Here is a 15,799-nt window from a genome sequence, read left to right on the forward strand (position 1 = left end):
TCCTTGCCACTCAATTTTTTAGCGAGGATTTAAAGGATTTCAGATTCCACCAGTTCGTCAAGATGACAAAGTGAAATTTAAATACAGTGATGAGGATTATGAGTTGTGCCATGGTTCAGTGGTAATTGCTGCCATCACCAGCTGTACAAACACCAGCAATCCATCTGTAATGTTAGGAGCAGGTATGTTACCCACTGTTGCACCCATCAACCCTACCTACATTTTTTTTTGAAATTGGTGTTTTTGTGCTGAGTTCTAATTGCAAATATTTTGCTGGGACATAAGTAGATATACACAACCATTGTTCAGCGTAACTTAAGTGATATATCATTTTATAAAGATTTCTTAGTTGTGCTGCAGGAATGTGCAGTCCATTCTGCTAATCTGGACTGTCTTGTCCTGTGACAGAAAGTTGAACATTCTGTAAATAGAACTGTACAAGATGTATTATAGCTTAATTTCTATTGAGTGAAGTTTAGAGGTCGACATGTACTTGTAGAATTTTGACTCCCGAATGGAAACGGTTAATGTGGAATGATCCCAGTGTGTGTATCTCCACGTTCAGTCCGTACAAATTGCTGGTCAGGTAATTTCAGTGATATTATCTTGAATGAATTCTGGTCAGGCTTGCAAATGGGAATAACTTACTTTGCTGGTTATCTGACATGTATTTTGTGTTTTCAAAGAATCTGACTTGTGTTTGGGGATGCTGTATATAAGTGCATGACACAATGCTAGATATAAATAACCACTCTTTGTTATTGGGATTTGCTAAGGAGAAATAGGTAGTCTTACAAAAGTAGAGGAAATTGTAAGGGCACCAGCAGCCCGTGGATCAAGATGCTTTTCCCCATCCTCATTTCCGTATACACACGGAACTCAGAGGTTTCAAAAGTACTCTTCTTTCCTTTTCACTTTGTAGTTTCCTTGTCATAATAGTTGAGCGAAATGCTGCAGATACTGGAAACTTGAAATGAAACAAAGTGCTAGAAATTCTCATTCTCTTTGGAGAGAGGAACAGACTTTAATGTTTGAGGTTAATAACAACATTTTGGAATGAGATGTGTTACAGATGCAACGTGTTGGACCAAGTACCGAAGCTAGAAAGGAGGGTGATCAGAGGACAGATGGAAAAGGCTATGATAGTTTGGAGGGTTGCAGTGATTAAATTACAGAAGGGCCTGAAGATGCAGTGCAGTGCAGAAGGGTTGGAAATGGGGCAAGTAAAGAAATAAAAAGTGAATTTAGTGCAAGTCTAAGCGACAAGAGTTAGAACCATTTTAAGTCTCTGATGTTCAAAAAAATTGGGAGCAGTGTTTGTGTTCTGAAATTAATTAACTAACTATAATATAAATGTCTCTTTGGTTGAATTTAATTCTTTGTGAACCAAATAGCGTCAACATCAGCAGAAATACTTTGAGTGCTGCAGCAGTATGTTTATGGTGACTGGAGTACAGACAGGAAAGAGAATTGCATCCTTGAAACATCTGTTGTTTCCTCATCTCCAGCAAAATTCAAGAAGGGATGCACATTTGTGTTCTGTTTTGGTAACTTGCCAGAAGTGGAATGCTGAGAAAACTAAAACAAACTGAAACTGTTTCTGGAGGAACTATTGTTCTGGTTTTAAAAACAAGTCACTTGCAGATTTGGTGATACTCAGTGCACATTTTAAGTATCCAACCTCCAATTGTCTTAATTTTGTTTTACATTACTGCACTGAAAATCTGTATGTGTTGGAAGTGTTTGTTTTGTTACCATTTTTGTATAGAAGGATTCATTCATGTTAATGGAACTGATGTTTTTTTGCATTTAGTGTTTACTGGATATATCTTAAAGGCCTCCATCAAGCCATTTGCTGGCAGGAAATGTTTTATTATGAAAACCAGCATGCTTGATCAGAATTCAACTTGTTTTTCTAAAATATTTGTTCTGCTTATAACCCTTTGCTAAATGCAGCAAGGTTTCAACAAGAAAATTATTTTTCTCATTGTCTATTAAATAATTTCCAGTAGGTTTGTAATATGCCAGTTATTTGTCTTAAAAATTTCTGTGGCTATTTTATGTGACATTGTGAATGAACCTTCATGCATTATGTACAGCAATAAATTATGTATCCTTACATAACAGGAAGTAAATCAGCCTGAATTCTCAATGGAAGAACTATCTAATTGCATCCAATATCTCTGGCTTCTTCCCCCTTAGCCCTGTAAGTTAGCCCTTCATAAATGCACGTCCATTTGCCTTAAAAAAAAAGTTCAAATGAAATCTGATTCTATCACATTGCTGATTTTTACAGAATGGAAAACGGCTTGATTTTACTCTGCTTCGTTTTCCAATTCTGTTCAGAGGCCCACTCAGCAGATCAAACAGTTTATCACTCTTTGCTCTATCCAAATCATAGAAACTCTACAATGTGGAAAGAGGCCATTCAGCTCATCTGGTCTGCACTGACTGTCTGAAAAGTTACTTACCATGGCTAACCTGCCTAGCCTGCACATCCCTAGACACTAGAGGACGAGTTAGCATGGCCAATGCACCTAACCAGCACATCTCTGGGCTGTGGGAGGAAGCCAGAGCATCAGGTGGAAACCCCCACAGATACTAGGAGAACGTGCAGTTCCCCAAGGCTGGAATTGAGCCCAGGTCCCTGCTAACCACTGAGCCTCTGTGCCACCCACCAAACCCTTTCTAATTTTGAGCATGTCTTGTAAATGAAGTAATTCCATCATCAAACAATTGGCAAATACAAGAAATGTTAAGAAACCGTTATTTGCTTAGTACTTTGCTGTCATGGAGCTTCGTTCAGGAAATCTATTTAATATCTTTCTTCTGTGCTTTGCAGGATTATTGGCGAAGAAAGCAGTAGAAGCTGGTCTTAATGTTAAACCATACATCAAAACCAGCTTATCTCCAGGAAGTGGTGTAGTTACCTACTATTTAAGAGAGAGTGGAGTCATGCCCTATCTTGCAAAGCTAGGGTGAGTCTAGAATTTTCCCATGGTTCCATTGGCAACCGTACTCTGTGCTGGGGATTCTGTACAGAGACTGATTTTTATCATTAGCATTATACACAATGTAGCCACTTTCAATTTTCTTTCCTACGTGCTGAAAATTCTTGGGTCCCAGTGGAATGCAGTTATATGTAAAATAATTATTAGTGACACCAACAATGCCTTTTCTCTCAATTTGCAACTCTTTGTCTCTTAAAGTAATTGTACATTGCACTGTATTCATAAAATATGAAATACCAGTTTTGGCCCCTGCAGCAAGCTTATTTTGATGCACATAATGAAGATCCTTTTATATAGCCTTTCAATCTATTGGCTTGCAAGGAGGAGCTAGGCAAACTTCAGACAAACAAAGGGAGTGAGCAATGTTAACTTAAATGTACAACTGTCTTTTTAAATTCACTTCCAATTATGAAAATTCAAGAAAATCATATTAATGCATATATATGGTTGGATCTATTTGTCAAATTGACCTCAAAAAGGCAATTAAATTGTCCTGAGGACAGGAATGTGTAAAGTTCAATTAACTCCAATAATTCAGAGAATCTGAGGTATCTGTGAAAGGTACCAAACAAATGCAGCTTTAAAACAGTGATCCTTTCAGAAGTTGCAGGGCAAGGTAAGATGTATACATTTCTAGCTAATTGTGATTTTAATTAGCTATTTTGTACGCTATAGGTTTGATGTTGTCGGCTATGGGTGCATGACGTGCATTGGTAATAGCGGTCCACTTCCAGAGTCTGTAGCAGAAGCCATCACTAAGGTAAAGTGCTCTAAATATCCCTTTCATATTGAACTGTCCTTTGTTGATTGTGTACACTTTACGGAGGAGTTGCTGAAAATGTAGAGCTAAGGTGACCTTTGACATCACACATGTAGTCACAAGGGGCAAAGTACTCGTGCATTATTATCTTTTTACAAAATTTACCATCTGCAAGGTGTGCTGCAGCAACATGCTGAATCTCCTTTCAACAGCACTTTCCCAACCCACATTCTGCACTACCTAGAAGAACAAACGCAACCGGCACAAGAGAGCATAATCACCTGCAAGCTCCATCTAAGCCACACCATCTTGAAAAGGAAATAGATATGTTTCATTTTCATTACTGAATTAAAACCCTGGAATTCTCTCCCTTTTGGCATCGTAGGTGTACATACAGTGCAGGGACTCCAGTGATTCAAAAAGGTGCCACCTTGTCAATGATAACTGGGGCTCAGCAATAAATGCTGACCTTGCCAGTGATTCCACATTTCATCAATCTATTTAAAAACTCTTGACCACAATGTAACTAGCTAGCTAATTTGTTTTTTGTCTTTATCATTCTTCTTTTTCAGGGAGCTGAAAATGCAACAAAAAGACATGGCCATGATTAGTATACTATTACAACGAAGAAGTTGAATCGAGTAATATAATACCAGCATCACTCATGCAGCAATTTACTTTGTTATCTTTGTTTGTTCAGAATGACCTTGTTGCAGTTGGAGTATTGTCTGGGAACAGAAACTTTGAAGGTCGTGTCCATCCCAACACACGTGCTAACTATTTGGCTTCCCCACCTTTGGTTATTGCATACGCCATAGCTGGGACTATAAGGATCAACTTTGAAGTGGAACCATTAGGTAAGCTGCTTCTCCATCATAATTCAGTTTTGCGACCTGGGTTTGTTTCCAGCTCTTGGGGTAACTGTCTGTGTGGAGTGGAGTTTACACATTCTCCCCATGTCTGTGTGGGTTTCCTCTGGGTGCTCCAATTTCCCCCCACAACCCCGAGATGTGCAGGTTAGGTGGATTGGCTATGCTAAATTGCCCATAATATCTAAGGTGGGAAATACAGGGATAGGGGTGGGTCTGGGTGGGAGGTTCTTTGGAGGGTCGGTGTAGACTCAATGGGCTGAATTGCCAGCTTCCACACTGTAGGGATTCTGTGATCTTCAAGTATATTTAAGTCGTTAGATTCTTGCTATCGATTTTGAGCCTGGAAATTTTGGGAAGGGTATTGGATGTATATTGCCGTCACATGGAGATGATTTAGATTGTTGTCTGTAGGCATGCTTGGTATTTCCAGTAGTTGTTAAATCAGCAGTAACTGAGTCCTGAATTGGGGTGTAATGTGTACCACTGCTGAATGATCATCATGGCTGTTATGTAGCAATGAAACAAAGACTTCTGCCTTTCACAGTTTCAAGATGTTACACAATATTTTATGGACAGTGACGTCCTTTTGAAGTGTAGTTGTTTCATCTATAGAAAGCAGGCAGAGTATGTTTCTAGGTATCAATGGTGATGTGATAATAGCTAGTAATAACTGTAAAAGAAATGGCAGCTGGCCCAACTCACTTTGCACAGTTACCCTGCCCCTTTAAAAGATTAGCTGTGGGTTCTTTAGATGTGTTTTTGATTTAATAACTCCAACAACAGATGGCACCTCCAACGCTATCCTACTCTTTTAGTAACTGTGTCAGTTTAGACTGTGCTGAAGTCTTTGGACTGGGATTTGAACTATAACCTTCTAACTCAGAAACTAGGGCACTACAACTGAGCCATGGCTAACACAACAGTGCTTTTAATGGCGAAGAGCTGATCAGTTTCTAGTCATCTTGACATTTCTAATCATTCATGAGAATTACAAGTCACATTCTCACAAATAACTTGCTATTTTTTAAAAAACAGCATGTTCATTTCAAGAGAATGCCTCTGGAACGTAACCAAGTTTTGATTAACTCTTCCGCCAGGATGTTGTTCAGCGCAGTGCACTTTCATGTTTACAGCTGGACTATGTAACCATCCTCTTTCAGGTATTACTGCGGAAGGAAAGGAAATCTTTCTGAGAGAGATTTGGCCAACCAGGGAGGAACTGCAAGCAATTGAGAGGGAATTTGTTATTCCTGCCATGTTCAAGGAGGTTTACAAGAAGATTGAGGTAAACGAGGTGAACTTTACTCAGGAAATTCAAAGCTTTACTGATCTTAAACTGTTGTAACATCATCTGTGGGAAGCCTGAGTTGTACGTAATTATAATAAAATGTTTTAATTAATATTTGAATACATCATTTTGAAGGACTGTCCAAATTTGGCAAATTGCAGATATAGAACATAGAACAGTACAGCACAGAACAGGCCCTTCAGCCCACAATGTTGTGCCGACCATTGATCCTCATGTATGCACCCTCAAATTTCTGTGACCATATACATGTCCAGCAGTCTCTTAAATGACCCCAATGACCTTGCTTCCACAACTGCTGCTGGCAACGCATTCCATGCTCTCACAACTCTCTGCGTAAAGAACCTGCCTCTGACATCCCCTCTATACTTTCCACCAACCAGCTTAAAACTATGACCCCTCGTGCTAGCCATTTCTGCCCTGGGAAATAGTCTCTGGCTATCAACTCTATCTATGCCTCTCATTATCTTGTATACCTCAATTAGGTCCCCTCTCCTCCTCCTTTTCTCCAATGAAAAGAGACCGAGCTCAGTCAACCTCTCTTCATAAGATAAGCCCTCCAGTCCAGGCAGCATCCTGGTAAACCTCCTCTGAACCTTCTCCAAAGCATCCAATATGTAGTCTGTTATTTATAGGACTCAATGCAAGTGAGCTCAGTAACTGGATGTGCATGTTAGCATTGTTGTCCTTAGAGGATTAGAGGTTCAGAAAATCAAGTTAAGGAATAGTGTTTTATTTTGTCATATTTTCTCGCAGAAAGGAAATGAATGCTGGAATTCTTTGAATGCTCCTAGTGACAAACTCTACGCTTGGAATCCCAGGTCAACGTATATTAAGTCACCGCCATTTTTTGAAAACCTGGTATGTACTTGTGTATATTTAAGGCTGTGAGAGATTCTTAATCAGAAGGAGAATCGAGGGTAATGGGGAAAACACAAGAAAGGGATATGAGAAATGTTGGATGAGTCATGATCGTATTGAATGGTGGAGCAGGCTTGAGGGTCTGAATGGCTACTGCTATTCCTTTTTCTTATAGTTTTCAATGTCTACCTGTGATGGGTGTATTCCACATTTAGGATGACTCTCTTATTCATCTCATTGTGGGGAAAAGGTTCAACTATTTCTTAATATAATCCATCTCAGATACTCAGATTAATAATATTCAAAGTGTGTCAGACATTGAGAGGAATTCAGTGTGCTTAAAAATAAATCCTGCAGTGGCAGCCACGCTTGCGAAAGCAAAAGGTTTGGGTTTATAAACAGTGCCTCCCATAATCTTGGATGCCAAAGCACTTCATAACACGAACACAAAACATAGTCAGTGAAGTGCTTTGATTGTATAGTCACTGTTGTAGTGCAGGAAATACACAGTGAGGAGCCTCAAACAGAAGCTTGATGGAATTTTCTTTAAGTGATGTTGGTATTGAGTCATAGAGCCATACAGCACGGAAACAGACCATTTGGTTCAATTTGTCCATGCTGACCCGGTTTCCCCAAGCTGAGCTAGTCCCATTTGCCTGCATTTGGCCTGCATCACTCTTAAACCTTTCCGATCCATGTACTGGTCAATTGCCTTTTTAAATGTTGTAATTGTAGCCAGCTCTACCACTTCCTCTGACAGCTTTTTCACTACCCTCTGTGTGAAAAAGTCGCCCTTCCAATCCTTTTTAAATCTTTCTTGCCTCGCATTAAACCTATGCCCTCTAGTTTTGGACTCCCCTACACTGGGACAAAGACCTTGGCTATTCACCTTGTCTGTGTCCCTTATGATTTTGCAAACCTCTATAAGGTCACCTGTCAGCCTCCTACACTCCAGGGAAAAAGTCCCAGCCTGTCCAGCTTCTCCTTATAACTCAAACCCTCCTGTCTGCATAACAACCTTATAAATTTTTTCTGTACCCTTTCTACTTTAACCACATTCTTTTTAAAGCAGGGCGACCAGAATTGTATGCAGTGTTCCAAACGTGGTCTCACCAATGTCTTGTACAGCCCGTTGAAGGATAACTATTGGCCGCAGAACTAGGGAGAACTAGCCACCTGTTTTGAGAACAGGCGGGCCTCTGTTTAGGCTCCTGTCCGAAAGATGTCACCTTTGGTAGTGCAGCACTTCCACAGCCCTGTTTGGAAGTTCAAATTAGATTGCCCTTTAACCTGTGAGGTGGAAGGCAGTGGTGTTCAAGCATCCCTCCAAGATTTGAGTGTTTTTCACTGAACCGTGGCTGACACTTCAACAGTTAAGTAGACAAGGCTAAAAATTAACATCAGCTTGCAAACTTTGACCTCGTCCCTGACTTTTATTTGTACTTCATTCTGAACAGTTCCGCAGAATAGATTCTGTTCAATTGAGGCTGTTCCTGGCTTATTTACATATTAGACAATTTGTATACTAGTAACCAATGAAAAGTCACAATGAATGAGCATCTTTTTGAAGCTTCTCAAGAAAATTGAGTGAACTGGCTTGGATAGGTTGGCTGAGTGACCAGATACTGTGCTGTATATTCTGTGTAAACCATCTAATTCTTGAGAGGTCTTTCTATGCCAAATGGCTAAATAATTTGCTCCTGTAAATCACAACAATTCAAAGTACATTATTGTTTCTATGGTTTATGTTTTAAGACAGCTAAATAAATAGCTCATAAATAAGAAATCTGATATTTCTTCTGAGTTGGCCAATTTCAGGCAAGCCAATAATGGTGGGATGATGTCGTGAAACAAATATCGGAAATCTGGAACTCCTTCTGTCAAGTTGTTGGGGCTGGGGAGCAAACTGAGAAACTCAGTATTGACCTTGGTAGATAACTCTGTTAGGCAATGAGTACTGAATCTTACAGAGCAAAGTTGGATACATGGGGATCAACTATGATCTAATTGAATAATGGAATAGATGTGAGAGGTTGAATCACCACCTCCTCGTGTTGCCAATAATCCTCAGGTCTCCAAATAAGGTAAAAATTTGCAAAAGTTCTTGGTTCTGACTGTTATCTGGTTTGCCAATATTGTAGACTGAATTTGTAGATGCAAACTGGAAAAAATACGCAGATTTCCTATCCTGTCAGCCCTTGTGCTTTGGATATACTTCCAGTGCTTGTTCTTCAGCTTGATCCCCTGCACTTCTCCAATTCCAACCTCATAAGCATCACTGATTTTCATTAATCTACCATTAACAACCATGAAATGGAATTCCCTTTCTAAAACTCCTCTTTCCTTTCAGGCACTCCTGTAAAACCTACTACTTTGACGAAACTTTGGCCACTTGACCTCTAATCTATGTGGTGTCAAGTTTGTTTGATTGCAAAGTGCTAAGGGCCCACTTTGTTACTTTAAAGATGCTGTAATCAGTGCAGGTTGTTGCAGTTACTTAGTGGTTATTTGGAAAAGTCCTAGCAGTTCCAAGTTTTATTGATCTGTTGATTATTCAGCTCATTCAGGTATGAATGGTTACCTTCTGAGAATTGTAATGGTGCAGCAGCAGACGGTACAGTACTGGGTATTTTAATCCAAAGATCAGTTGATGTACCGATTTTGGTTTTGCTCTTAATCTCCCTCAATTTATATTGGAGTACTGTCCTAATTTCTAGCATCATGTGGCTATCTCTATGAAGTAACAAGAAATGAATGAATTATCTGTTTCTATCCACCAGTTGTCAATCCAAAGGGCGATTGATTTGTCACTTGCTACTATGTACATTTTTAAAATAAACTTTTTGTTTCGTCCAGATAGTGGAACTGCAGAGACCTAAACCTATCATTGATGCTTATGTTCTTTTGAATCTGGGTGATTCAGTGACAACTGATCATATCTCTCCAGCGGGGAATATTGCAAGAAACAGCCCAGCGGCACGGTATTTAACTGATCGAGGGTGAGAAATGAGCCTTGGTGGTTTTATTAATATCCCTACTTTATCCCTGTCTGTCTGCAAATTTCATTGCAAATGACTTATACTGAAACACAGATATCTTGCTTGTATCCTGATATATAACTATTGCATTTTTAAAAGTTATTTTCACAAGGAATAAAGCTTCTTTATCTAAAGTTCAGTATTGCTGTCTTTATGTAAGTGAATATGTACTTACCTTGGAGGGTGCAATGACGTTTCACACCTTTCCAGAATGAGTGTGTTGCTCAATGAGGAGAGGTTCTTTCCTCAAGCCTCTCCCTTACTGTACAGCCAATCTTGTGTGTCATATCAATATGCCAAAATGGTATGATGACAGTGAGGCTAGTCAGCCACTGAATTGTTTTCAAGGTAGTAAAGAAAGAAAATTTTGATAACTTAAAGGCTCAGAAGAGGCATTAGAGATAAAATATTCTCAGATTGAATCCTCAGTAATGAGATAACATAATGTGGAGCTGGAGGAACACAGCAGGCCAAGTAATATTAGGGGAGCTGGAAAGCTGATGTTTCAGGTCAGGATCCTTCTTCAGAAAATGAAAAAGGGTCCCGAACTGAAACGTCAGCTTTCCCGTTCCTCTGATGCTGCTTGGCCTGCGGGGTGTTGTTCCTCCGGCTCCACACTGTGTTGTCCCTTAGACTCCAGCATTGGCGATTCTTACTTCCCATCAGGAATGAGACTAGCTAATGCTGAGATGTTAATAAATTGGAATGGAGTATTACACCATTTTACAGAGAGATTTTGGGGTGATCTAGCCAAGCTGTTTAAAAGATACGAGTCAATGTGCATCGACCAGGATGAATGGCATTAGCATGACATTGATGTGGGAAATGCTACTCAAATCACTGTTATTGATTCAAACATTGTACCAGTGAGACCAGAGTTTAGAAGAATTTAAAAAGACCTCATTGAAATGTATAGAATTCTTGGAAAGCTTAGCAAGGTTGTTTCAACAAGCTGGAGATTCAAATATTAGGGAGTTGTAGAGTCAGGATAGGGTATCGGCCATTCAAAGCGAAGTTGTCAAGAAATTTTTTCATTTAGTGGATTTTGAATCTTTGCGTTTTCTACCACAGTACTGTGCAAGTTCATTGAATGAATATATTAATTTTTCAGATTTTTGGACACCAAGGAAGTCTGAATATAAGGATAAGACAGGAAAGTATAGTTGAGGTCGATGATCAGCTATGATTCCAGTGATCAACATTTAACTAACAGAAATTTAAGCTTCCCTAAGACTGGAAACCACACATGTGAAATGTTTGTGAGAAGTGATGAGAGAGAGCTGGGTGTCATCAGTTACATATAGCTGACCCCACTGGGTGGAAAATTACGGGGAAGCACTTGTAAACAAAAACGATCTGTTTGACCCTAATGGTGAAGTTAGTTCATGGGACCATTTGGCCTACAGTTGTGGCTATTTCTTTTGCAGTACAATCAAATAGATGAATGTACAAGGGAAAAATATGGATCTTAAGCCAAAGAAGGAATATTGAGAGACGAGCATAAGTTTGATTAAAGAAGGTCCTACAAGAGGTTGGAGATGCATTCTTGTTTGGGAGGAGATTTCAAGACATTGGGCACAGGAACCTGTAAGCAAACTCATCAGTTGTTGGGAGAAGGTTGCAGTAGGGATTACAAAAGGCCAAAAACAAATTTAAGGCGAGGTATAGTTGAGAAGAAAGTTAGAAATCATGAAATGCTAATTTATGGTGGAGTTTTAACACGAAGATGAGAATTCTAAATTTGTGATGTTTTGTTCTGGATGCCAATGTGGATCATTGAGGACCAAGGTAATAGAGTGAGCAGTATCCTGTGGGATAAATAGAGTAAAAAGATGTCTGAATGAACTGAAGCAAATAGAAGTTGGAATATTGGCTAAAAGAGCATTGTACTATCCACGCTTAGAGCTAACAGAACAGTGAGACTGTGCAAGACCTAAAGGTGGCGATGTCAGTCTTTACAACATTTAAGTAAAAGAAATTTAAGCTTCCCTAAGACTGGAAGTCACATGTGAAGTGAAATGTTTGTGAGAAGTGATGAGAGAGAGCTGGGTGTCATCAACATACATATAGATGACCCCACTGGGTGGAAAATTAAGGGGAAGCACTTGTAAACAAAAACGACCTGCCCGTTCCTGCCTAACTACCCATGCCTACAATTTAATGATATAGGCTGATAATATTGGAGTCAATTAAAACTTTAATGAGCTCAATTGACACCTAATTATTTGTTGAAACAAAGTGGTTTGGCAACTAGTTTTGATGTCCACCCATCTATTTTATGTAGGTGAGCTTGGATGTGTGGGAACTTGGTGGACTCATCACTTAGCCTATATTACATGCTCCTACATTGAAAAAAACACCTGTACCATCCAATCCTTTGTTTCTGAATGATGTTGTCAAAGTGCAGGCTGCAGATGAGAAGGCAGGAGGACGGTGATGTGTTGTGGGCTCCTGAGGTTGTGCAGAATGAGGCGAGATGACATTGCAATGCTTCTGGCCTGTGATAACTAAAAATGAAACTAGCTTTTACAGTAGAGGAGAGGTAGATGACAGTCCTGTAGGGCAGTAATAATGTTCCAGACACTGAGCCAAGAGGCCTGTATGTCTTAACTGTTCCTGAGGTATGTAATAATACCTTTTTGAGCAGGTTGACAAGAGCATATTTTCCTGCCTCTGAGCCAGAAGCTCTGGGTTTAAGTCCAACCTACTGATGATGTAAGCATTCATAATGTGGCCAGACTGGTTGAGGATCAATTTATAAAGCCTTCCATCACAGAATTTTACAGTACAAAAGGAAACCATTTGGCCCATTGTGTCTGTACTGGCTGCTGAAAGAGTTACCCAGCTAGTCCCATTCTCCATTCCTATCTCTGCAGCCCCTAAATTCATTGTTTTCAAATATCTATCCAGCTCTCTTTTGAAATCACCTATGGAATCTACCTCCACCATTCTCCCCAGGCAGTGCATTCCAAATCCTAACAATTCAGAGTAAAGTAGGTTCTCCTCATCTCACTCCTATCTCTCTTGCTGACAGTCTTGAAACTGTGAACCATTGTTACTGACATGCAAAATAGTGAAAACAGAATATCTTTCTTTGCCCTTTCAAAATTATTCATTATTTTGAACAGCCCAATAAGGTCACCTCTTAGTCTCCCTGTAGCAGAGAAAACTAAGCCCAATTTCTCTTAATCTTTTCTTGTATCTTAGGATAGACAATGGCCTCGACTGTTAATGCAGAGACCCAAGTAATGTTCTGGGGCCCTGGGTTCAAACCCTACCATGGCAGATATTGAATTCAAATTCCATTAATAATCTGGAAATAAGTGTCTAATGATGACTATGAAACCATTGGTAATTGTCAGTGAAAATCCATTTGGTTCACAAGTGTCCTTGAGGGAAGGACATCTGCTGTCCTTGCCTAGTCTGGCCTACATTTGACTCTAGACCCACTGCAATGTGGTTGACTCTTAACTGTGCGCTGGGTAGTTGGGGATGGGAATAAATTATGGTCCAGCTAGTGACACTCATAGCCATGAATGAATTAATTTAAAAAAATCCTCATTCCTGGTATCATTTTAGAAGATCTCCTTTGCACCCCCGCCAAGGCTTTAATAACTTTCCTTAAATAAAGTGCCCAGAACGGAACACAGTACTCCAAGTGTGGTCTGACATGTGATTTGTAAAGGTGTAGTATTATTTCCTTGCTTTTATACTCTGTGCCTCAGTTTATAAACTGAAGGATCATATAAGACACCTTAACTGTTTCAACAAGCCTGGCCACCTTCAGGGAATTGTGCATTTGAATCTTAAGGTCCGTTTGCTTCTGTGCTGTCCTCAAAGTTGTACCATTTGACCCTGTCTTGTCTCTCTCTGTTTCTTCCACCAAAATGCATTTCCTGTCATTTCTGCGCTTTGAAAATCATCTGTTTGCCCATTTGACCAACTTGTCCATGTCTCTCTGAAGTCACTTAGTGTCACCTTCACAATTCACCACTCCCCCTTGCTTAGTATCTGCAAATTTAGAGGTTTTGCCCTCATCACCCATCTCCAAATTGTTTATATAAATTGGAAAAAGCAAGGCGAGGGATTCCAACACCAATCTCTGGGAACTTTCAATTCATCTTCAGTCTGAGAAATGCCCATCCACTACCTACCCTCTGTTTCCTATCTTTTAGCCAACTTCTAATACATTCAGTCAAGGACCCATCAATCCCAAATATTTCTAATTTGCTAACCAACCTTCCATGTGACATCGTATCAGATACTTTCTGGAAGTCCAGATGTACAGCATCCACAGCACCAACTTCATCCACTTCTGGTACCACCTTATCGAAGTACTCACTTTCGTTTTCTCAGACATGACTAGTCTTTGACAAATCCATGTTGATTGTCTAGTATTAACTTATTTTTCTCTGTGTATGTTTATCTTATCCTGTATTATGGCCTTCATCAGTTTAACCACTATTGATGTCAAGCTGACAGGTCTGTAGATTTGTGGATTATCCTTTGTCCCTTTCTTAAACAACAGCATTGCATTTGCAATCATCCAGTCCCTTGGGACTAATGCTATGTTCAGAGATGCCTGGAAAATTTCTTTCAATGGCTGAACAATTTTCGCCATTGCCCCCCTCATCACATCCGGGCCCGGCAACTTCTCTGCCTGGCGTGCTGCCAATCTTTCTAGCACTTCTTGACGTATTGCTATACTGCTCAGTTGTTCAATACTCATTTTCAGGCTATTGTTGATATCTTCTAATTTGGTGATGTCAGGAGCAAAAAATGTATTGAACACCTGTGCCCGTACCTTTTGCTTCAATAAGCAGGTTACCCTGGTTCGAAATGAAGGACTAGTGAGCAAGAACACAGGTGGCTTATGGTCTTTTTCTATTATAAGGGTAATGGGATGATTATAATTTTAAAACGGAAAGGAGCGTTCTTTTTTGAGTGTACTTTTTGTGAGGCCAGGAGGGAAACTGTCTATGGGGAATGGTGTCAAGGGACTAGAGTTGGGTCTCAGTGATAATATGGGCTTCGAGAGGACATGGTCAGAGATAAGAAAGAAACTAGTGAGGCAGGGGGTTCAGGCATTATTTAACAGGAACCTTTGGGGAGGAATGGTTTGACAGGAAAGGAGAAGAATAGCAGAGGCAAATGAATGGTTGTTCATTACCTTAGAAGGAATTCTGAGTTTATTGGACTTGTAGTTAGAAGTGTGGGTGAAGATGGGGAATAGGCAGGTGCAGTAGAACAGGAAAAACATCTTATCTGTTCAAAATGATCCTGGGGAAATGGATGATTTTGTCAGAGAAGAATTAAGTTAAATGATGTTTGAAATGTTAAAACCAGTTGTGAATCCCTTCTAATAATTCTAAAAATTCTTTTTAGTTTAACTCCTCGTCAGTTCAATTCCTATGGATCCCGTCGAGGAAATGATGCAGTAATGGCAAGAGGGACATTCGCAAACATCCGGTTACTTAATAAATTCCTCAATAAGCAGGGACCGCAGACCATACATTTTCCCAGTGGAGAAACAGTAAGTGAGAAATCACAAACCCATGAAATTAACATATACTGAGCTCGCAAGAATATCAGATTGTGCTCTGGCTTTTTACTTGCCAAGTTCCTGTTTTCAGCTAGGTTCTTGTGAGATGTCAAGTAGAGAGGATCTGATTTTTTTAAATGTAAGAGTAAACAGAAATATTGCTTTGATAATGGTAATGACAATTGGCAATGGCTGTTCATTTCACTGATAAGTCTATCAGTAATTCTTCTGAACTCTTCTGTCCTAACGATACAGTGGGCTGTTCCACCTTTGCATTTTTAAATTCAGTCTTGGGATGTGGGCATTGCTGGCTAGGCCAGCATTTATTACTTGTCCCTAGTTGCCCCTGAGCTGCCTTCTTGAACTGCTGCAATCCATGTGATACTGACAATGCCGTTAGGGAGGGAAT

At 39.8% G+C, this 15,799-nt stretch overlaps 1 protein-coding gene across 5 annotated transcripts in view; it reads left to right on the forward strand.

Moving 5' to 3' along the window:
* The window catches only part of LOC125451158 (cytoplasmic aconitate hydratase), a 64,152-nt gene that overhangs the window by 39,446 nt on the left and 8,907 nt on the right, over nt 1-15,799 (forward strand). For all 5 annotated transcript variants that reach the window (XM_059644190.1, XM_048527954.2, XM_059644188.1 and 2 more), the window contains 8 exons: nt 23-182; nt 2,843-2,978; nt 3,687-3,771; nt 4,472-4,628; nt 5,804-5,928; nt 6,706-6,810; nt 9,667-9,809; nt 15,234-15,381. In XM_059644190.1, the coding sequence (XP_059500173.1) occupies nt 23-182; nt 2,843-2,978; nt 3,687-3,771; nt 4,472-4,628; nt 5,804-5,928; nt 6,706-6,810; nt 9,667-9,809; nt 15,234-15,381 (1,059 nt within the window). The remainder of the gene's footprint in view (nt 1-22; nt 183-2,842; nt 2,979-3,686; nt 3,772-4,471; nt 4,629-5,803; nt 5,929-6,705; nt 6,811-9,666; nt 9,810-15,233; nt 15,382-15,799) is intronic.

This window comes from Stegostoma tigrinum, chromosome 3 (assembly GCF_030684315.1).
Source record: "Stegostoma tigrinum isolate sSteTig4 chromosome 3, sSteTig4.hap1, whole genome shotgun sequence".
In the NCBI taxonomy this organism is placed as follows: Eukaryota; Metazoa; Chordata; class Chondrichthyes; order Orectolobiformes; family Stegostomatidae; genus Stegostoma; species Stegostoma tigrinum.